The sequence below is a fragment of the Canis lupus genome, chromosome 25 (assembly GCF_003254725.2).
Source record: "Canis lupus dingo isolate Sandy chromosome 25, ASM325472v2, whole genome shotgun sequence".
Lineage (NCBI taxonomy): Eukaryota > Metazoa > Chordata > Mammalia > Carnivora > Canidae > Canis > Canis lupus.
In genome coordinates, this window is record NC_064267.1 from 9,260,883 (window position 1) to 9,283,484 (window position 22,602).

The 22,602-nt window shown below is 48.6% G+C and overlaps 1 protein-coding gene and 1 non-coding gene across 2 annotated transcripts in view; one reads left to right on the plus strand and one right to left on the minus strand.

Moving 5' to 3' along the window:
• Positions 1-11,651: 11,651 nt before the first annotated feature.
• Positions 11,652-22,602, minus strand: part of LOC112669456 (arachidonate 5-lipoxygenase activating protein) — a 51,772-nt gene continuing 40,821 nt past the window's right edge. Inside the window, exons 4-5 of the mRNA XM_049101296.1 lie at positions 17,449-17,555; positions 11,652-11,929 (exon numbers count right to left, since the gene is read on the minus strand). Of these exons, the coding sequence (XP_048957253.1) occupies positions 17,456-17,555 (100 nt within the window). The 3' untranslated portion in view covers positions 11,652-11,929; positions 17,449-17,455. The remainder of the gene's footprint in view (positions 11,930-17,448; positions 17,556-22,602) is intronic.
• LOC112670215 (small nucleolar RNA U13) lies at positions 19,142-19,245 on the plus strand. Its single transcript, XR_003142812.1, has one exon. It is a non-coding gene; the product is annotated as a small nucleolar RNA U13 (small nucleolar RNA).

Here is a 22,602-nt window from a genome sequence, read left to right on the forward strand (position 1 = left end):
AGACAAATACCATGTCTGACGTATTTTCCACAGTATACCCAGACCTAGCACAGTTTCTGGACAGAGTAGGTGCTTACTAAATGTTTCCTGAATAAATGGATGACAGCTCCAGTGGTCACTACATTCAGTTTTCCTTCTTGTTCTCAGTTCCCTCTATAGATTGGCCGAGTGATATTCTCAAGGTTTGGCGGGTCATTCTGTGCGTTTTCCAAACCCTTTCATTTCCCCTCCCCTGTCCTCTTGTGTTTGGTCTTTTAGTCACGTTGACACTCATGAACAGCTTTTACCATAGATGGGCAGAAGGAGTGGTAGGGAAGGTCCTCAAAAAGACATAACTGTCAATTGACCTGTGAGCCCCCTGGGCCTGGCAAGCTTCTCATCCCATTCCTTGTCCCTGGAGTGTAGGCTCTGCCTGTCTTTCCCACTCCCAGGAGCTGCCCCAGGGACACAGCCTTGAGATACTGGTGTGGTGATGAGCACATCTGCACAGCACATGTGTCTGAACCCAGTTAAGGCCTCCCGATAAAGTTTTAAGGTTTGGGGGTGCTAGGATCCACTCATCTGGCTGCTGCCCACGACAAGCCTCATATGTAAGCTCCCTTTGCTTATTAAAACTGTCCCTTCTGACCTGGAGCCCATCTCTCCCTCTGTGTCCAGAGGCCAGTTTTGGATTTCACCTGGGAAGCTCCCGAGCAGCTTACAAACCAACAAGGAGTCATTTGCTTTTTTTAACTGATCCCACACAAGACTTGGTGCAACCAGAGATCTAATGATGTACTAAACTATCGTTTGGCGATTATATGTTATTTCAATTATCCATGAGATTTCTGTCCACTCAGATCAGGCAATTGTATTGGTCAGAAAAGGCTGTACAAATAGCCCCCAAATCTCAGATGCTTCAATCAACGTGGAGCCCAATATGAATGTCCTGGGTCTCACGGTCCTCCTCCAAGGAGTGACTCAAGGATCCTTCTGCTGTGTGACACTTCATCGTCAATGCTTGAGGGGCAGAAGACCAGGGAAGACACCTGGACAGCCCCCCCTGCCTTTGTCAGTAGTGACACATGCAGCTTATATGCATTCACCAAGTCACACAGCCCCATAGTGACACAGGGTCTAGCATGGGGTCTGGGAGATGGAAGCTGTGGTTGGCAGCCTCCCCCAGCAACAGCTCTCACAAGGGGAGCCTGAGGGTTCCTGCCACAGCAGCAGGCCACAGACCATAGGAAAATATACCCCCAACACCTTCATATCACCCGCCTCTGAGGCCCTCTTGGAAGAAACAAGTGCACTACAAAGTCCAGGGCGTGGCCCACATATTGCGTGTTCCCCTGGGGCTGTACCGTGTGGTGGCCCAGCTTACAAGCACTAGTAGGGTGTTTCAGGTGCCTCCAGTTTCCCTTGTCTCCAGCTTCACTCTTCCTGGCTCTTCTCTCTAAGGCCCTGGCAAGTGATAGTGCCCTGATGGGGCCCTGCTGGCTGCCCAGCATCCCTCACTCAGTATCCTATCCTAGGCTCTACTTCCTATTTGAATGTATCCTACTGCCCAGGCCTATCAGCCCCAAGAGAGCTCCCTTTGGTAAATTATCTCTTTCTCTCCCTCTCTCTCTCTCTCTCTCTCTCCTTTCTCAACTTGGCTCATAATTGGGTGCCAGGAAGAGAGCAGTCCTCCTAGATCTACTCTTGGTCATAAAGGACAGACCATGGTATTGTAAGGACAATCTATGACTCTCAGTTCCCAAGAGGAGGGCATCAGGTCGGTCAGGTGGCAGAGACAGGGGCCTGGGGGCAAGAGCCTTTATTGTGATTTTCCCACAGGGACGGATGGGCAAGACTGGGTAAGCAGGCTTAACACTGGCCCCTTTGAATAGTTTCAGGGGGCTCTGGGGCACAGGCTGTCCCTAGTTGTCTGGTACCCAGCCCTGGGGTGATTAATTAGGATGAGGGGAGAAGTGGCCCAGGTGTGAGAGCCCGATAGATAAAGGAAATGGTTGGGATGTGGGCTCTGGATCGGTTTGGTGTGTATTTGAAAAGCATGCGCAAGGGCAAGCTGTTGGCTATCTCTAGGAATTGGCTCACCCTCTAGGGGCAGCAAGGCCCCTCAGATCAAAGCATCAGAAAATAAAAGTTGTGATTAATGTACTTTCTCCAACTCATAAGCTAGTTGATGCAGTTCAGTGGATGACAGTCCCGTCTAGTGGCAAAAGCACATCTGGAGATAATAACTTGCCTTATGATCAATCAATTGATCATTTGCATGGACCCCTCCCTCTCCTTCAACCCACATCCAGTCTACCACCCAGTCCAACTGGTTCTAGCTCCAAAACAGCCCTGACCTACTTCTGAGCCAGGCCCCACCGTGCCCTGCCTGAACTACTATTGCAACAGTCCTCTCACTCCTCCTCCCACTCAGCCCCTCCATAATCTGTTGTCCACAGGGCAGCCAGAGAGGGCATTTTGCTATTGTTTTGTTTGGTCTGTTTGCGGTTTAAAATGTTCTTTCTCCATGTTGTTTCTTTTGCAGTTTAAAGCATTCTTTTGTAAATTTTTTAATAGCCATTTTCAAGCACACACAAAACAAAAGAGCACATAATATCCCCCAGCCCCAGCTAGTCACCTGGCTTTAGTACTTATCAACTCCTGGCCAGTCTTGTTGTAACTATACCCCAACCCTTCTCCCCTCTCCTCACACTACTTTACAGCAGAGGGTCTTTATAAACAAATCAGATCAAGTCACCTCCACGTTTCAAAACCTCCCACGGCTTCCCAAGGTATCCACAGGGACAGCCTGCACCCACTGTGGCACCGAAAGCCCTGCTAACCACTCCGGTGACATTTCCTCACTCTGCTCCAGCCACCATGGTCCTTATGCTCTCTGGACTCACCAGAGCATATCCTACCTCCGGGCCTTCACTCCTGCCATTCTGCTCCCTAGCACAGCCTACTGTTCTACGTCTACACGTGGCCCTGCTCCACTCTGGCATTCACATCTCAACTCAGGCTCCCCATCCTCTCCGAAAGATCGTCCCAACAGGCCATCCCTGGTAGCCCCCACCTCTAACCAGACAGTCTCCACCAAAACACTCTGCAATTAGTTCACTCATTTCAAAAAATTTGCTTGTCCTAAAATCAAAGCTTCAGGAAAGCAGAACCCTTATCTGTGTGTTCAGTGCTATTTCCCCATAAAGTGACTAGCGTATAATAAGTACCAACCACTTGTCAAGTAAAAGCAAACAAAAAAAGAAGGAAAATGAAAAGCATTAACTTCACAGCAGTTTTTAAAATTAAACTTTTCTGGTGCATTTATAATGAAATTAATGGTTTAATTAAACCTCACTTGTTAGGAAAAATATATGTGTACAAATATATTTGCCGGGAATGGGGTGGGGGGAACAAAACCTCTTACAGTGCAAAGATACCTGCATCTGTGAAAGATCCTAAATGAGCTGAGTTCTGATTCTGCAAAAAGAGAAAGAAAAGTCTGGGATGAAATGACTATTTTTAGTCCTTAGAAGTAGCTTGGGCTTGGGGCACCTGCATGGCTCAGTGGTTGAGCCACTGCCTTCGGCTCAGGTCATGATCCTGGGGTCCTGGGATGGAGTCCCACATTGGGTTCCCGGCAGGGAGCCTGCTGCTTCCTCTGCCTGTGTCTCTGCCTCTCTCTGTGTCTCTCATGAATAAATAAATAAAATCTTTAAAAAAAAAAAAACACAAAAAAGATGTAGCCTGGGCTCCAGCTAACGTGAGAATGGGGAAGGGGAGGGCTTCACTGAGATGAGAATCCAGGACTCTCCTGCTCTTAATGCCACGCCACACCAGAGGGGGAAAAAAGCCTCTAAGGAGTCAAGAATAATGAATTCTGAAATAAGAAATAAAAGAAATTTAGTTCGTTTAAGAAAAGCCTCCATTGAAGGCCTTTGAGTATTTGGGGTCCTATTTGATGGAACTCAGATTCTAAGGTGAAATCACATTGTGCTTCTCAGGATTCCATAATGTGTTTTATTTTTTTTTATTTTTTTTTCATAATGTGTTTTAAAACAAATATATAAAATATAATTTTAAAACATAATTATTTAATTATTTAATTATTTATTTATTTATTTGAGAGAGAGCAAGTGAGAGTACAAGGAGAAGAGGGGCAGAGGGAGAGGGAGAGGAAGAAGCAGGCTCCTGGTTGAGCAGCGAGCCCGACGCAGGGCTCAATCCCAGGACCCCGTGATCATGACCTGAGCTGAAGGCACACACTCAACTGACTGAGCCATCCAGGTGCCCCTGAAAACATAATTTTTATAAATCTGTGAAAACTCATTCCAAAAAAAAAAAAAAAATCCTCCTTTCTCCCCAATCCTCCACCCCCACACACTGCTGTCTACACAGCCCCTACCTACCCTCAGCCACTACCTTTCATCTAATCTGCCTTTAGAACTGGCTTTAGAACTGAGACTCTGGCTTTTCATCTGCCTGTAGAAATATTTGTGTGGAACTGGTCAGTGTTTCCAATTGTGAGTACGAATGGTGTTACACAAAAAAATGTGTAAGGGAAAAGTTTCATATTGATTACATTTGTATTCATGTGACGCTTTCAAACTCGCTAGACAGGAATCCCTTCGCAGAACAAGGGACACACCCCAGAACCTTCCACTGTAAGCTCAGAGACCCGGCTAATGGAAAGCGGGCGGCACCTCACAGCAGCGGGGCCTCCCCTTCCTCCTCCAGCTCCCTCCAGCTTTCCAGACAGCCTGGCGGGCTGACAGTGTACCCTCAGCCTTCTCCCACACGTCCCTCGTCTCTGAGGAAAACAACAGCATTATTAATTCAGGCACTGGTAGGAATGTGCAGGGGCTGGGGCAGGCTCCTAGCACAGGAGCGCTTTGAAGATAGAGCACTGAGGCAGCCGGGGGAGCTGAAAGGCTCTTAGCCCAGCAAGAAAACCCCCCCCAAAAAAAACAAAAAAAAAAAACTCATCTGGTTTCTTTAACTCCTTGGCTGGCCTCAGGCCTCCTACCTCAAGGCCTAATGCGGCTGGGCTGGTCACTGTGGGTTCTGTGAATGGCCGAAGTCTGATGACTTCATAGATATAGATATGCCCCCTCATCTGAGCACTTTTCTGTGTGCCAGCAAAAACCCTTTCCATGATTGACTCACTTAAACCTCAAATATCTCTGTGAGGTAGGATTAATAGGGTTTTCTACTCTGTTGAGGAAACTAAGTCACAAAGAGGTAGGAAACCTACTGAGATCACACCACGAGTCAGAAGAGGAGCTGGGAATGTACCCAAAGCCATTTGACACCAGTGTCTAGCTTCTTGACCACTGGCGGATCCAGAGCCAGGACAGATAGGGATTAGAAAAAAAAAAAAAAAAAGCACAGATCCACACTACCTGGGCTCAAATCCCACCTCTGCTGCTCTTTGGCTGTGTGATTTTAGCAGGTTGCTAAACCTCTGTGCATCGGGTGCTTTAAGTTTAAATTGAGAGTAATAATAGGACCTATCACATGGGATTGCGTGTGGATTGAATCAGTTACTAACCGCGAGTGTTTCATGGTGGCCTGGTATATAATAAGTGCGGTGTGTCTGTTCCAAGTCCTACAATGCCACTTCCTATTCCTGCATAAACCTGTATTGCTGGCTCCTTTCTCCACCTGCTAACGGCAGACATCTAATCCCCTGCAAACCCAAGTCAGTTATTTTGGGAAGGAGGAGGACCTTTTGGAAGAGGCCCTAGAAGATGCCACTTCATAGATACCTTCTGTTTCTTGCCATCGGGACACTGTTCGGTGACACTCACTTCCAAAGCCAACTACTTCGAAGGTGCCTAAAGCCCTGCCCCCAGAGCTAGTGGGCCCCATGGTCTCCTGAGATAATGTGGGGCCCTCCCCCACCCCTGCCAGATGGGCAACTGGGCCCCGGCACTCCTGGGCGAGCCAGTTCTGCTCTCTGAGCCCTCATTGTGCCAGAGCCATATGGGGCCAAGCCGGGCAGCCTGCCTTCAGGGCCTTGCCGAGCACTTAAGGGAATTGGCTTCCTATTTTTTTCTCACAGAATCCATGAGCTCATGGGAGGCTGGGCTGAGGGTCAGATCTGACCAGAAATTAATATTAAGTCCTCTCCAAAAGCTTGAAGCTGTCATTATCCCTCCCCCTCCCGCCTCCCCCCTCCCCCAGCCCTCCAGTCCCCACACCACCCCCATCTCCCTCAAGTCAGGGGTTCTCAAGGAGATTTAAAAGGCCTCTGGGATGCCTGGGAGGTCTGCAGTCTGAAACTGAATGTGTGCGCGGGCATTTCCTGGGAAGACTTCCACGGTTATTAGCATGTTCTCCAAAGGGGTTTACGATCCCCCAAATGTCAGGGACCCTAGCTTCCATAGGACAAGTCAATCTATTGGGTTGGGCTCTCCAAGAAAGGCCCTAAGCTGGAGTTGGGCATGCAGGCAGTAGCTGAGAAACTCCAGCGGGAGAGATGGGGGCGGGGTGGGGTGGGGGTGGGGGAAGCAGAATATGGGGGGCGGGCAGGCAGGAGAGAACCTAACCAGAAGCTGCCCACTGGGATTCTGGAGTAGAGGAGTCCTGTGCTGGGCAGAAGCGCTGGAGCCCTGGACCACAGCGATGCTCTCATATTGGCCTGGGCAGCCTTCAGAAGTTTAGGGCCTGGTCTGACAGCTGAGGCACACTCTGAAGGAGCTGACAGCTGGAGGCTGGCTGCAGGCCACGCTCACTTGTAAGTGGGGCTTGAGCTATTTGTGGAAGGGGGTCTGGGTGGTGCATCCCTGCACCCACTAGGTGCCCTGGGCAGCCACTGCACACAGTCCCTGGCTGGTCCACCTTGCAGTCCAATCAGACCTACCCAGGCAGATCCAAATCCTACAAGCGGCCCCACCTAAGCCAGGCCAGGGGCCCCTCATCCTTGACCTATACACAGGAGCCCCAGAGACCTGGGCCCTGAACTTGACCTGAGGAGGAGAGCTAGGGAGATGCCGGGCAGGAGAAGCAAGCTGTAGAGGGAATGGATTGTATGCTTGATGGTTGTTTAAAAATGGGAGTACGTTTTCTCGTGGAAATCCTATTAGGAATGGTTTCCGGGTTTATTTGCAAAAACCTATCAAATTCACAGCGATGCTGAAGGGTCATCCTGAGGTCGGAGACCGTTAGACCCCCATCCCGAGCTGCTCTGAGCAGCGGTGCCTCCGCGGAGGACAAGGGACAGCTGCCAGCATCGGGGGCAGACGCAGTCGGGGGAAGCCCGGAGGGCAGGGGCGTCCCGGGACCGCGGCGGCGAGGGCGAGGGCGAGGGCGAGGGCGAGGGCGAGGGCGAGGGCGAGGGCGAGGGCGAGGGCGAGGGGAGGGCGAGGGCGAGGGGGAGCGGCGGCGGCGGCGGCGGCGCACGGAGAGTCGTGGCCCACGGGGACCCCAGGTGCGGAGGGGGCCCTGCGGCGAAGGGCGCCGGTCCGAGCAGGGAGGCTGGGCCGCCCCTTTCCTCCGCGGGCGTCCCGCGGGCCCTCAGCCCAGGCCCACCTTCCATCGCCCTCCGGGAAAGGCGCGGCCGGGCGGAGGAGCGCCCGTAACCTCCGTAACCTCCGCCTTCTCCTCCCCGAGCGCCCGCAGCGCCAGAGCGCGCCCGGCGGGGGCGGGGAGCGGGGAACGTTCTGGAAGCGGCCACTAGAGGGCGCGTCCGCCCTTCCCTACCCCCGGAGCGGGCGCCAGAGAGGGCGCCGGAGGCCCGCTCCCCTTCCCCTTGCCCCCTGCTGGGAAGGCTGCGCCCCAGGTGCCCTCCTGCAGGGGCGAGCTCCAGGCTGCTATTAAAGGGAACGGCTTGCTTATCCTCTAACGTGAAGACGCTTCCACAAGGCATCACTTAAACACGCCTAATGTGATCCGAGTGGGAAAACATCTGAAGGATAGAATGTAGAGTTGTCAGCATTTAAAAACATCAGACCACCCACCGGGGCCTCTGTGGTGTGTGTAGACTGGTCCTGGGGAAGGCCTCAAGTGTGCCTGTATGCCGCGGGGTGCTGTCCCCTCTCCAGACAGGCTGAAGGCTGGGGCTTGCCCAGGTGTGGTGCCCATGGACTCCAGACACCGCGGGTAATCTGGCTTCATACTAATTTTTCTCACTGGCCCCACATGGACACTCATATTAATCCAGACGCTGGTTACAATGTGGGAGTTGAAGAAACAAGGCCACTGGTGGTATTTTCGATCCTGTCTACCTTACGTGTCGGGCAGATTCTGGAAGGTGCCATTGTCTGGACCAAAGTAGGTCCACATTGAATAAGTATGTTCCGGGTGTGGGGTGTTCAGAAGCCGGTGACACACCAAGAAAAGGGGACCTGAAATCTTAAGCACGATCCACTGTTGTGAATTCTGAACTGCTGGAGGGGATGGCCAGACCCAGGGTGCTGTACGTGATACAGAGAGCTACCTCCGAAAGGCCCTCAGGAAAAATGCCCATCTCTCCTTGGTTCCAGAAATAGTGATTTCCTAAGCAGTGGATCTGCTTTAATTTCAACACTCATATGTTTCCCCTTTTCCCTTCCTCCTGGTCCCAGCTTGTAACTCTTTGAAAGGAAGCATACCAACTTGCACCCTCAACTTTGTGTATTTCCTCACCCCACTCCTGGTTCCTTGTTAGGTCTCCACTCTTCCCGCTGCTTTCTCTCTTGCTCTGGTTTTCAGTGTGTATTAAGCTTATATTTTGTTTCTTCTTTGTCAACCACCTTAAATCCTTCATGGATTTAAGCAAACTGCAAATAAAACAGACATCAGATACATTCTTTCTGTGGCACAGCATTAGGCCAAAGGGCTCATGGATATTCGGTACCTGTGACCCTATGCAGAAAAGGAGGATTTTAAAGTTCTGTGCCAGACTGCCTGAGTGGTGACATTTGCCAATACTATCTACTCCCTGTCACCCTTAATTTTGCTTAATCTGTGATTTGGACACCTCCAAGCTGTGTCTTCTAGACTCTTCTCTTTTGTATGTGATACACAAAGCCTTCTTTTTCGGATTTTCTAATTTCATAAAGGGTATTCTAACTTCTCACGTAAGCCACAGATATTTTTTAAATTTTTTTAAAATTTTAAATCGGTTTACAAATTTAAACCTTTTTTCTCTCAGAAGACTTAAGTACTGCAAACCAGCGATATCGTTTCACCAAACTTGCTGGCACCTTTGAAACATACGAAGAAACAAAGAAGAAGTCATGGCGGGTTGACTCGAAAACTCAGATATCCCCAAAGCAATATACTCTTTTGGTGCCGTTGCTATTACAAGTAGTGATACACTATTTGAAGGCCTCAATTTAGGAATCTCAAAGATTTCACGCCAAATCAGAACACTGTTATGTGCTCAACACTATTTGTTAAATGAATAAAGAAGTTAACACAACCCAACCAAGCCGCTAGGGAAGAATGGGTGAATTGCCTAGGTCGGGCCTTGGTGGTTCCATTACTTGGGTCCTCAAGTGGGATTGACCAACTTTCAAAGATGTGAGGATTTGCGGAACTGCTGTTGCTGTGGTTTTCTCAAGGAAGAAGGGACCGGGCTGGAAAAGGCTGATCCCTGGAAAAGGCAGCTCTGAAGGAGAAAGACTTGTGGACAAGGAAAGCTTTGGGGAAATGCCTGGAATGTCATTTTTTCTTTTTTTTTTAATAAAATGACTCCTTTCCTTCTCTGCACCCCCGCCTTGCCTCCCTCAAGTATTAGCAACTTGCCACATGAATGCCAGCAATGAAACCCCAACACCCTGATCCCACAGCCCCTTCTTTCCAAGCTTATTTCTAAATGTTTGTCCTGAGAGGTGTTTTTTTTTATTTTAAACTTTTACTTATTTATTTATTTAGGTTTTTCGTTTCTGAGGATTTTATGTCATTGGCCAGGCCTAAAAGTTTAAAAGAACAAAGAGGGTAATTAGTCTGCGGGTTTGGGCTGTGTAAACAACTGATTTCTCTAATTCAGGTCAAAGGCCGGACTTAGCAAGAACACACATTTTCATGGAAAAATGCATTTTCTATTAGGAAATTTCACCAGTGGTATTTTTTTTCAACCCCACGGATGTGTCTCATTCTCTCTGGCTCCTGTTTCTTTTGCTTTTGCTTTGACTCCTTTTTTTAGGACTTTGAAACACACCAGTGTTGTGGGGCCAGGCTTTACAAGAAGCAGACAGTGTTTGGTAAGGGGGCCTCTCGGCAAGCTGGAAACATTTACTTTCCTAACCAGCTTCCCTCCCTGCCAAGGAATCAACGAGCCTGGGGAAATGCTTTCCCTACTATGTTTACAGAGCACTAAATTTTCAAAGTCATTAATCCCCTTCATAAAGAAAGGGCCTAATGCAGTTGTCTATTACTCACTGAGATAGCAGTTACAACCCTGAAAGATCCAGAAAGCAATAAGGAGCCTAAATTGAAGTGGCTGTGGGGTGAAGGCACAACAAAATCGGTCCTCTTTTTTCGCTGTCAGATTTCTCCAGCAGTGAAGGGAAATATTTTGAATATCTCAATCGCTACCTCACACATTTGTTTATTTTGTTTTCCTTTTCAGAACATTGGGAAGTGTGTAGACACAGACCCATTCTTCCTCCATGTGTGTGTTTTTCAAAGGAAAGCTTCTTTGTCCAGAAGGGTCAGGATAACTGTGTCCAGTGAGGAAGCACCCAGTGTAGGGGGGGGGCAGGATCTCAGCCCCCAGAGGCCAGCGCCAGGGCTGAGGGGCTGGCTGGTGTGCCAGGAGGTCCAGTGCTCAAATGACTCCTTGGAATCCAGGCTTCAGGGGAGCCTATTAACACTTTCAGGGCCTTAACCCTGCAGTGACCCCCGCCCCCAGCCTCCCACCCCTGCTTGTCTACCTCCGGGCAAGCCCAGGTCACCTAGTCTGGGCTCTGGGGAAAGGAGAGGGGACAGTGTTCCTGGTCAGGGCACAGCTCCCTGCCCCGCCCTGTTCCCGGGGCCTTAGAAGGGCCCTCCACAACTCCACAATGGAGTCCAGGGAAGACTCCTATTGGCCTCAGTGTAGATTTGTTTTCTAGAGAATGCCCCAAGACTCCAAATGGCTATAAGGAGTGTCCCTGTGGCCAGCGGAGAATCCAAAGGAAGCAGTGTTGGCAGGGAAAGCAGCCGTTTTCAAAATATGGCCCGCAGACCTCTGGCATCAAAATCACCCACAAAGCTTGTTAAAAATGCAGACTCTCCCCCACCACCCCTGCCACCAGCACTGCCCCCCTACAGACTCAGAATTTCTCCGGAGGGGGAGGGGATGGCAGGGAGGACCAGGGCTCCCTCCAGGCCCCTGAGATTTGCAGCCCTCCTGGCCTCTCCTGATGGTCCCAGAAGACTCTCCCTCCAGGTGCGGGAGCTGCTGGGCTCCCATGGGAGGGGACACTGCCTGGAGGCAACAGGGGACCCCAAGGCACCGTTTCCCCACGGAGCGGCCGGCAGACTGTACCCACCAGCCTCCCGGACTCTGACACCTTCTTGCGTGCATCGGCGTTTTCACCTCAGTGCTCCTGGGTAGAATCCAAGAGAGAATTAGTCTCTCGCTTGAGAGCGTGGATTTCAGTTACCCTGGAGATGGCTTTCGTCCCCCTGGCTGCCTGTCTGGCATGCGGGTCTGGCCCTATCCTTTTCACATTCCTAGAGAGACACTGCATGAGCCATACTCGGTGGAAGAAATTTATAGACAGGCACAGGGATCAGGGCTGCCTTTAGCGAAAGGAATTCCCCACCTCTGACTATCACAAGAAGCCAGGGCATGTGGGCCACTGGAGCCCACTTCCTCGGGGAGCCTTTCAAAGATGCTGGGAAACATCTTTTGTGCAGGTTTGCCTCTGTGTCATGCCTTTAAGAGGCAAGGAGCCAAGAGCTAGACCCTGGCCATGCCTTTGATGGCTGTGTGACCTTGAGTACATCACTGTCTCTGAGCCACAGAAGGTCTTATCTGTAAAACAGAAAAAAAATTATAGTCCTAAAGTTCCTGCAACATCAGTGACATGAAAGCTCATACCAGGTGCTTAGCCTGTGCTTAACCATATCTATCCCCTGACCCCGACTTCCTGCCTGTCCCTAGCATTCTTACTACGTGGCCACACCAGGGACTTAGGTGTGGACCTGGACGCTCAGAGAACTGGGACCAGGAAACCATTCTGACTGCCTAAGATTGACAAGTGCTCTGTCATGCTTGATATTCCTGAGTTTGAGTGAAGATCATCATTGTTAGTTTCTGAAAGCAACAGCTTGCCCAACCTGATGACGATGAGACCTCCCATCAAGACGTATGCTCCACCAAGCTAGGGATGGGTGATGCCAAAGCTATCTTGCTTCTGGGACTTTCTTCTGAGCCCCACCATGCCGGAGTGACTCTGAGAGTGGTAAATATTTAAGCACCTGTCTTGTAGAACTGTCGTGGATCTGGACACATCAAGAGCCATGAAGCAACAAATCGACACCTGCCTAAGTGTCCCAGCTTTGAGTGATGCTGCTATGGGGCTACCAGCAGCTGATAGATAGCAGAATTCTGTGGCCTATTCATGGTCTTGGAAACAAATTCTTGAATTGGGAGAAATAGAAAGCAACTGAAATTAAAGCTCTCCTTGGACAGTGTTTCTCAGTGAAAGGAATTGGCACATTTCTTGTGTGCCCATTAAGCTCCAGGCACGAGGCTAGAAACTTTACATATATTGAACCTTTTAAACCTTACAACAGCCACCAAAGGGACTATTATTGTCACCAAGAAGCAGAGGCTCAGAGAGGTTAAATTATCTCCTCAGAGTTTTACAGCTACTCGGTGTCAGAATGAGGGGATGGAGGCAGGGATGGGAAGTGTGATTATGGAGAAAGGGGACCAGTGACACTCTATTGAACCCTGAAACCTTGCCAGGAGTAGCATGCTCTCAGACTCTCAGAGACTGGGTATCTGCTTCACTGAGGTCGATGCTAACCCACTTCCTGATGCTTCATGGATGCCCACTGGGTCAATCAGCTGTTTCTTATCTTTTAAGACTCAAGGGAATGGAAAGACATCAGAGACAAAGCAAACAGATGCAGGATTAAGATGGTATGCCACCTGCAGTGAACAGAGCCCAGGAATCCACATTATTAGAGGGAGCCCACTCCACCTTCAACTTCGACCCCCTCCCATTTGCACTCTCCCTCTGCTTCTCACACAGAACTCCAGGTCCACCAACCACAGCAGGCCCTTCCACCCTCTGTTCCCTGGATCGTTCCCTACATTTACATCCAGCAGCTCCTTCTTAACACCTCCCCAGACTCCACCAGAAGACTGGCACCACCTGCTCGTTCTCACCTGGGCCCTACTCTTTCTGTGCGGCATCATAATTGTACGTTCATACATTTTGCCCTTGTGTGAACAGTGAGCTGTTCAGAGGCTGGATCTCCCATTCCCATTTGTGGCCTGCCCTGGGATGTTGTGCATGGCTTGGCACATGGAAGGCATGCTGCAAATACTAACTGGTAGACTGAATGAATGGAGAGGGGCCTGGGAATAGAAACTTTGTGTCTCCGATACATATTCTAGGACAGGAGCATCTATCTGGTCATTGTTTTCATTGCAACCTGAGTGCAGTACATTCTCATTCAGAGATCGTCAGCCTGACAGCAAACAAGGCTTCACTGCCTCATGGAGGGCTCCTAAGGAATAACCAGTAACTAAACAATGATCGAATGCTCACAAGATCATAGAAAAATGAGAATAAGAGGACCTTAGGAATTCAAAGACAATAAACAACACTGGAAAATTGTATTTTTAAATTTCCAAGCAAGCAGTTTAGTAGATACCAGGACAATTCATTTCACTTTTGTAAGAATCACTTCAACAACTCAAAAGTGTTCATTGAGCACCTCCCAAGTGCTTGATGCTATGGGGGAGAAATTATTAAGATCTTTTCCATACAAAGTGCTTTATGGTCCTCAGCACATTTCACAGAATTGCTTCTATCTTTCTCAGTGTCTTCACTAGGTAGGCCGAATGATGGCTGGGGAAGATGCCCAGGCTCTAAACCCTGGAACCTGTGAATATGTGACTTCACAAGGTAAAAGGGACTTTGCAGATGTGATTGGGGGAAATGGTCCAGAGATGGGGAGATAATCCTGCTTATCTGGGTGGAGTCAGCGTCATCACCAGGGTCCTTATAAGGGAGAAAGAGAACGGCCAGAGTCTATCGTAGGTGAGACAAGTGAAGCAAATGGTTGGGGCCATGTGGCCAGGAGCCAAAGAATTTGGGCAGCCTCCAGAAGCTGACAAAGTAAGGATTCTCTCCCAGAACATCCAGAAGGAATGCAGCCCCAGTGACACCTCGATTTTAGACTTTTAGATTTGTGGTCATTTATTACTGACACATAGGGAAATTAATACACACATCGTTACAGTGGAGAGAGTGGTCGTCCTTACTTCGTGGGCTGTGCTGCTAGGTAACAGGTGAAGAAGGTCCAGAACAGTGCCAGGTGCATGGATGTTTTGTTAGTTGTCATTATCACAGAATTATTATTTTATTGCTATTTATTTGGAGGCAGGAGAGGCAGGCCAATGGGTGAGTGTGGAGAGCAGCCACAGAAACCCAGAAGGTGAGGATAGCAGGCTAGGCAAAGAAAGTCATGCAGGGCCTTGTGAGCTAGTCCCAGTCAACTAGGAGGGTATCTGGGGAGCCTGCTAAAGGGTCTTTTTTTAAAAAAAAAAAAAAAAAAGATTTTATTTATTTATTCATGAGAGACACAGACAGAGAGAGACAGAGGCAGAGAGGCAGAGACACAGGTAGAGGGAGAAGCAGGCTCCATGCAGGGAACCCGATGTGGGACTCGATCGTGGAACTGCAGGATCATGCCCTGAGCCAAAGGCAGACACTCAATCACTGAGCCACCCAGGCATCCCAAGGGTCTTTGAGTAATAGAATGAAATCAGTATCTTAGAACTACTAATAGATCTATGAGGCTGGGACTTACCTCGATGACTCCACTGTGGTACATGGTCTATTGCTATTTGTTGAACTGAATTGAGATTTGTAGGATCGCTTGGGAAGAATGGCGAAATCTGGCTTCTCATCTAAATCCTACTTGCTCAGGGTGCGTGGGTGGTTCAGTGGTTGAGCATTTGCCTTTGGCTCAGGTCGCAATCGTGCGTTGGGCTCCCTGTGCTTCTCCCTCTGCCTAGGTCTCTGCTTCTCTCTGTGTCTCTCATGAATAAATAAATAAATAAATAAATAAATAAATAAATAAATAAATAAATCCTACTTGCTTATTCCTCGTTGGAGGCGGAAGCTAATGGTTGCCTACCTCCACAACGACCATGAGCCCTAATATTTGCAGAAGGTTAAAAAGTCATCCCAGATTGAAATTTGCTCATTGTCTTTGACCTTTCCTGGTATATATTAAATGTTTTGCTAAGTGCAGATTGAAATGACGCTTTTTAGCTCCTATTTTATATCTGAGTATTGACTATTTATAACTGAGTGCAACTGAGTATTGACTCAGTTATAAAACAGGAGCCAAAAATGTGATTTCAGTGCCAGATTCTGATGGTAAGAAGCAAAGTCTTCTCTGGCTTCTAAGCCTTCACACAGTAGGACTGCTGCCCGCACCATCCCTGCATGCTGGGAGTTGGTGAATGGAATGGGTAGCTTGGCTGCCAAAACATGCCAAATATTGTGCACCAGAAATAATAACAACAACACGAGGGTAGAATGCTAAGAAACTATTAGCAAGTATAATAGCAAACACAACTAGGGCGAAGTGAAGAGACACTGATTCAGATAAGCAAATGATGGTGGAGACACACTAGCCTGGAGAACTACTGGAGCGGAGACTCAAGTTCAAACAGAACCTTCCAGCCACTTTTGCTACAAGCTCCTCTCTGACATGTTAGCTACTTTCTCATCAACAGATAGTGGATTCTTTTTTCTCCAGGAGGTGGGGACGACCACCAGCAGCTTCCAGGCTCTTCTCCCCCTTCCCAATAAGGAACACCTCTCTGCCACCAGCTGTCATTCTGATAAATCTCAGGGATGGACTGTCTCCAATGTCCTCCCATCAAGGGGACTGAGGCCAGGGAGGCAAAGTCACAGAAAGGGATGACAGTCCCCTTGTGGTCCATGTGGCTGGAGTCAGGCAAAAGGTAGTGTCATCACAGAAGGGCTTGCATAGCAAGAACAATAGTAAGGAACCATCCCGGGCTAAGCACAAACTTTAGGATCTCACAGCAGCTTGTGGTGAAGTTTGGCCTGGGAACGTTCTCTTATCTTTCCAGGTCATCTTGTCTGGCTTCTGATTATGTGCCTCTGATTCCTGCCAGCCAAGAGACCTCACTTATCTGTCCGCCTCTTGGAGTTGGTCTGGGCTCTCTCTCCACACATCTCCTCCACAATGGGTCTTCTGAAATTCCTGATCTCTATAGTTAAAAGTTCAACGTTTCCATCAAGTTAACATTATTTCAGGCAGCAATGACAGAGACGTATAAAGACCTAACATTCTTGTCAAAGATTCGTGAGAACCTACAGCTTCAAAATGTAAGGCAGCAGTGAAATCAGATTAGGTTGGATTTGACTGTTCATCAGAAGTGGTCAGACTCTTCTCCTAATGACTATGAATCTGACATGAGCGGCAAAAGCTCAATGACCAATCAAGTCATTGGTCATTGTTCTCACAGGTGATTGAACCTTAGCTGAGGACGATCTCACTTGTTGAGAAAAAGGCCTCACCGGGATAAAATGTTGACTTTATTTAGGGATGGTACAATTTTATCTGTACCTGCTATATTCCACTATTGATACTACCACCCTGCCCTGCTGGTTACAATTGTTTTAAATCCTCTGGCACCACTGATTGATCCCTAATTGACCCCAGATGCCTGAGCATCAGGAGCTAGCCCTGATTTGCTTGTCACTGGCCCCCACAGCCAGCACTGGCTTTCTGTGCCTGTGTCATCTGCTGTATGCCACTGAGCTCAGCCTGGAAGGCTACTCCTCTAACTGTGAGTCAGCCAAGCCCACAGCCAAGCTCCCCAAGGAAACTCAGCAAACAATAGAATCTGCCTGTAGCTAAAATATGTATTTTGTTTCTTATGTGAAGCTAGTTAGAACAGAAGCCTTAATTTTCTGGTTATTTGGCCAATAGAAATCCCATCAGTCCTTGATTATCAGATAGCTAGCAGTTATTGCCTGGGCTAGTTATAACTTAAAGAAATGTTTGGGGTGCCTGGCTGGCTCTGCCTGGTAGAGCATCCAACTCTCCATCTCAAGGTCATGAGTTCAGGCCCCACATTGGGTGTGGGGCCTACAAAGAAAAGGAAGGAAGGAAGAAAAAAAGAAAGAAAGAAGAAAAGAAAGAAAGAGAAAGAAAGAAGAAAGAAGAAAGAAAGAAAGAAAGAAAGAAAGAAAGAAAGAAAGAAAGAAAGAAAGAAAGAAAGAAAGAAAGAGGGGTGCCTGGATGGCTCAGTGGTTGAGCTTCTACCTTTGGCTCAGGTCATGATCCCGGGGTTCTGGGATTGAGTCCCAAATCGAGCTCCTCGCAGGGAACCTGCTTCTCCCTCTGCCTGTGTCTCTTCTTTCTGTGTGTCTCTTTTAAAAGAAAGAAAGAAATGTTGAAAGTAGATTCACTGCACTCAGAGATAAACTCTATCCCTTTGTCTTCGGGATACACCCTGAGCCTTAGCCAGCTGGCTTTGAAAGTGTCACATGCATGAATGGGTGCCTGGCTGAGCAGAGCTCCCTCACCTCCCCCGCCCCTGATGATAGGTGGCTCCAGGTGTCATCCTGATGCAGGGAGAAAAATAGTGAGTTAATGCATTGAGAACTGACCCCTGCATGCGAGAGCATACCAGCTGGGTCTGTCGGAGCAGGCTGGGGCTTCAGGAAGCCACATTAGGTATGAGACTTCAAGCAGCACTGGTTTGGAGGTGCATTGGCAGCCTGGAGGAGAATGCATTTAAACCCCACTCTAAAACAACAGAGCCTTGAGGCCAGTGGTTTATTGGGTGTCTCCAGTAAAGATGCAGAGCCCAAAGCCTCCCCGAGGAATCCCTAGCACAGTAACACAGCACACATGTATCTGGCCACATTTGCAGTTTTAAGCACTTAGGAATATCCAGAGAAGGGGCCTGTGTGCCTTTCCAAGCATCATGCTGGCCTGCCTCTGAAATCAAAGCTGTATGGTCGGATTCAGAGAGCAGAGGGAGTGGTGCTGAGCCAGGAGAAGCATTAACGGCTTGGGACGAAATAGCTCCATGACTGCAGACAAAAGTATGCTTTTTCTTAAACCACGAACCTGGAATTTGCCCTCTGATGATGATTACAGGCCAAATCAACACTCGAGTGATGGAAACCAGGCCCACACTTTGCTCATGGTGTCCAGGCTGGGACAGCTGTGGCCTAATGAGATCCAGAAGCCCTACCGTGCTCACTGGCGGGTCCTCACGGGAGGGGGCACCCAGGAGCTGTTCTGAAGGGCTCCTTGCCCAGCTTGGGGGGCTCAGCAGGTGTGCACCAGAGCCAACCCTGTCCCACACATTGACCCCTTGCTGGGGTGACAGGAAGGGGCCGTGGGGTCAGAGCATTGGGACAGAGCTATTCCCAGATCTACTCCCCAGCTCAAGCCATGACCTACCTGCCTCCAAATCTCTCATTATCACACTAACGACATCTGAAAATGCAGGTAAAGTTTGCTCTCTTTGCACTTGGTGGAAATGATGTTACTATTTGATACATAATGAAGCCCCACGATAATGCACTCACAATAACATAAGATTGGATGAATATACAGTGAAGGGGACTGGCCCCTGCCCCCGGTCATTCAACCTACCCCATTATAACACAAGGCCACATTTTATGGGACTGAATTCTGGGGGACCTACTTAGGAATTTACTATATTTGTTTAGTAACCCAAATCCACATAGAGATATGCCAAGCATGCAGAAGCCCCCTCCCACCTGCTGCCAGGGCCACTTTGGTAAGAGAAAGCCCTGGTGAGATGCTGCTGTCAAGGACATCTATACCTTAAGGAGTGGGCATTTTCAATGCCCGTGGATCACTGTCATCTCTCAGTGCCCTCCCCCAGGTGGAGGCTCAACAGTTAAAGGGGCGCACATGGTCCTGGTAATGATGTTAGTCCCTCAGAGAGCTGAAGGGTAGAAAGATGGCTTAACAGATCCTTTTGTAGTTCATAAACAAGATGATCGGGTGTTCACACCATCATGTGACATGTGCCTCCCTCAAACCTTGTTATGACCTCAGCACATTACCCGTCTGATGTGAACTCGGAGAGGGGAAAAAAGGTGGCTTAACAGAGAAGTAAGGGCAAAATCTTTGCCCTGGTCCGCACAGGATAGCAGATCCAGACTTGCGCTTGTTAATAAGCTGCCTCCTCACACAGCTCTGGGGAAGGAAATTTGGCTGATAATTAATTCTCCACCATTCTGGATAGTATGTGAGGAGGCAAAGCACCAGATCCAGCTGTTCCTTCCAGTGTTATCTTTCCTATCACCATTATTGGAGCCACTGGTCCTGAGAGATGAAGCATTCTTGAGAGGTTGGAGACCTACACATCACTAATCTTGCTTCGTGTCGTTGTCAATGACATTCTCAAGTGTCAAGGAGCTACGATTCCTGAACAAGAAAGAAAAGTGCCTTCTCCATGCTTCAGCACAGAAGATGACCTTGCAGAGGAGACATCCAACCATGGGGGGGGGGGGGGATAAGAGGAAGCTACTGGTTTTCCACATTTAAAATTGTTCAGGCTTTCTGTAAAAGAAATCACTGGTACAATTTAGACTTGCCTACACTCTTGGAGGACGTTTGCTTCACTCTCTGGAGTCCTGGTCTCTTTAAAGGGGCAGAACTCTCCAGATGTGACTACAAGGCTGTTATGGTCCTCTTTGGGGCACCCCACAATCAGACAAGTCAACAAACCCAGCTCTTCCTCACAAACAGAATCCTGTGCACTTCTCCCTGCCCTCTGGCTTCAACCACAGGAAGTCCATTCCAGAATATACTAGAATGTTCCAGAATTTCCTGAGAATTCTGGAATGCCTGGACTCTCCTACCAAGCCTACCCAGCTCTCTGCTCTGGAACCCTTGCAGACTTTAGAATCTCCCACCCACAGGTTCTTTCCCCTACATGGACTAGAGTTCAGAGACTGCTTGTACTACATGTCTACTACCTCACCACTCCAATTTTTTTTTCTACTCAGTATGTTCTCACTATACTGCATTTCCTTTTTCTCTAATTTTTAATCACAGTCCACAGTGGATGTGTGAGAGGCTAGAGGGCCCCCACCTCCAGTCTTGTCAGCAATTGGTAGTAACTATAGGACCTCCCTGACCCCCAGAGGGGTTATATGCTCTTCCTTTGGGTCCGCAGCCTTCAACATAAAAGCTCAATACACTTTTTCACATTATATGGTGACAGTTTGATATTCCTTCACTCTAGAAAATGACATCACTTACTGAGCACCTCCTCCATGACAGTGTTAAAAATAATTATTTCCATTTCCTTAAGATAAGTATTCTACATACTATAGATGAGGAAACTAACATTCAAAACAATGAAGTAACTTCTCCAAGATCACACAGAGAAAGATTGAGCAGAGAAATCAAGCTTCAATCAGTCAGGCCTCGCTCCAAAGCCAACCTTCTTTCTGTAGCCTCCCTGCCAGTCAACATCCTATAAACCTGAGGTCTGGGCTCAGACTTTCCTCTCTGTCCTGGAGGTGAATGCTGGGACTGAGAAGTTTCACGGGATGTGGGACTTTTAGTGTTAAAGCTAGGCCAGATGGCCATCTATAGGGAGTGTGGACACCCAGACCATAAGGTGGGCCTCAGGTGTAGAGGGCAGATGCCAGGGGAAACAGAGCCAAGGAGAAGAATGCCCACTATGTGCAAAGACGCCCCTGCAGGGCTGATGCTGCAATAACAAGTCTTCCAACTTTAGAGGATTATAGCTTTAGTCTCCAAACCAGAACACAATTGTGATCATTTGGAGGGTGGAGATGGGTTAATATGCCAAACATTAGAGAAATATCCCCCAATTTTTCTTCCGTTTATGTGAATTCAGGGAAGCTAAAACTAGATACAAGTTTTGAAAATATTCATGGATCCATTGGACTCACCCACCTCAAATGTCATCTCTGAGAAGACTTCCAGGTCCACATGCCTCCAGGACGTGACCCAAGGTCCTTAGGTGCTCCTGATCCGATGCCTACCAAAAGCTCCCATACCATCGACCCCCCCACACACACAACACACACACACACACAGACACCACATGACCTCATGACATGACACATTTTGCTGTTTCATGCCACATTTCTATACACGCAATGGCCATAGCTAAGACCCAATCTTTCTTTCCATAGCCTTCCAGACTACCTTGTCCCTGCCTGGGTCACATGGCACTGTCCCTTTTTGTTGTACATCCGTGTTCATCTCACTCTCCAGGCTGGCACACAAGAATCAGTGACTGTGTCTTATTCCCAGGGTTCCCAGTATCCACCACAGTGTTTGCCAGATGATCAATAAATGTTTGTTTCAATGAAATGGACACCGAGCTGCACAGGGCACACTGGTAATGAAGCATCCCAGCTTGAAAGGCACTCTGCTCCAGGTTACAGCCACCCGAAATTCCAGGTTTATATAAACACTAAGCTTACCGTCAGCTTCTAACCAAGACTACTCAGTCCCACTGCTGTGGAGGCCACTTCTTGGTTGCCATGGGAACTAGCCACTCACAAAACCTCTGCCCACCTGCCCTCCCCCCCCAGAACTCCACCCACACTCCCTGCTGCAGAGCCCTCTTAGATGCTACCAGGAGAACTGCCCAGGTGCCAGAGCCTCCCTCCAGCTACCCTCCCCTTAGAGTTGCCTTGAGCCAGAAGACGGGGCCCGGGTTTTAGCAGTGATCCATGTACAGACGCTTTTATGGAGAAATGCACTCGAAGTTGCAAAGAGACCAGCAGTAAGTGATTCGTTGGAACACAACCTGTGAGATAAAGTAGCTTTGCTCTTTGCAGCTGGTTTGAGAAGGGTGAGAACCAAGAAGCAGGCAGATTGGAAAATGGAAGATGGATCAGATCTCCTTTATCCCCAGAGTGGGTGGAAAGTCTGATGGTGGGAAAAGGGAGCCAGGGAATGTCAGACCTGCCAGAGGTGGGTCCCAGCAGAGTTGTTATCAATTGTCCTTGGAAGGCAATCTGTGCAGGGTGGATACCTTTTGTAGATGAGGCAACTGAGGCTCAAAGAAGTTAAATGAATCCATGTTCATTTCTTCTTCCCCAGGCAAATGCAGCCCGGCCTCCCTTGCAGAGGAGTGGCCATGCAGCTATCCAAGGGAACTGAGAGAAGGTGATATGGGCTTGGTCAAATCTCCCATGCACACCTCCAGGCCTCCAGGTCCTCTTATGCCTGGCTGGACTGACGATGAGCCCTGGGCAAACTTAGAAGTGACCAGTGATCTGATGAAGATGGCAAAGCCTCTGACAGTCCAAGTCCCCAAATGAAAATGCAAGGTGGGTTGCCCCACAAATCTTTATACCTACCTGGAAGTATTACTTGAACAACAACAAAAAAAACTTCTAGTGACTATACATGGTGAGTTCTGTTTGTTACAAGTAG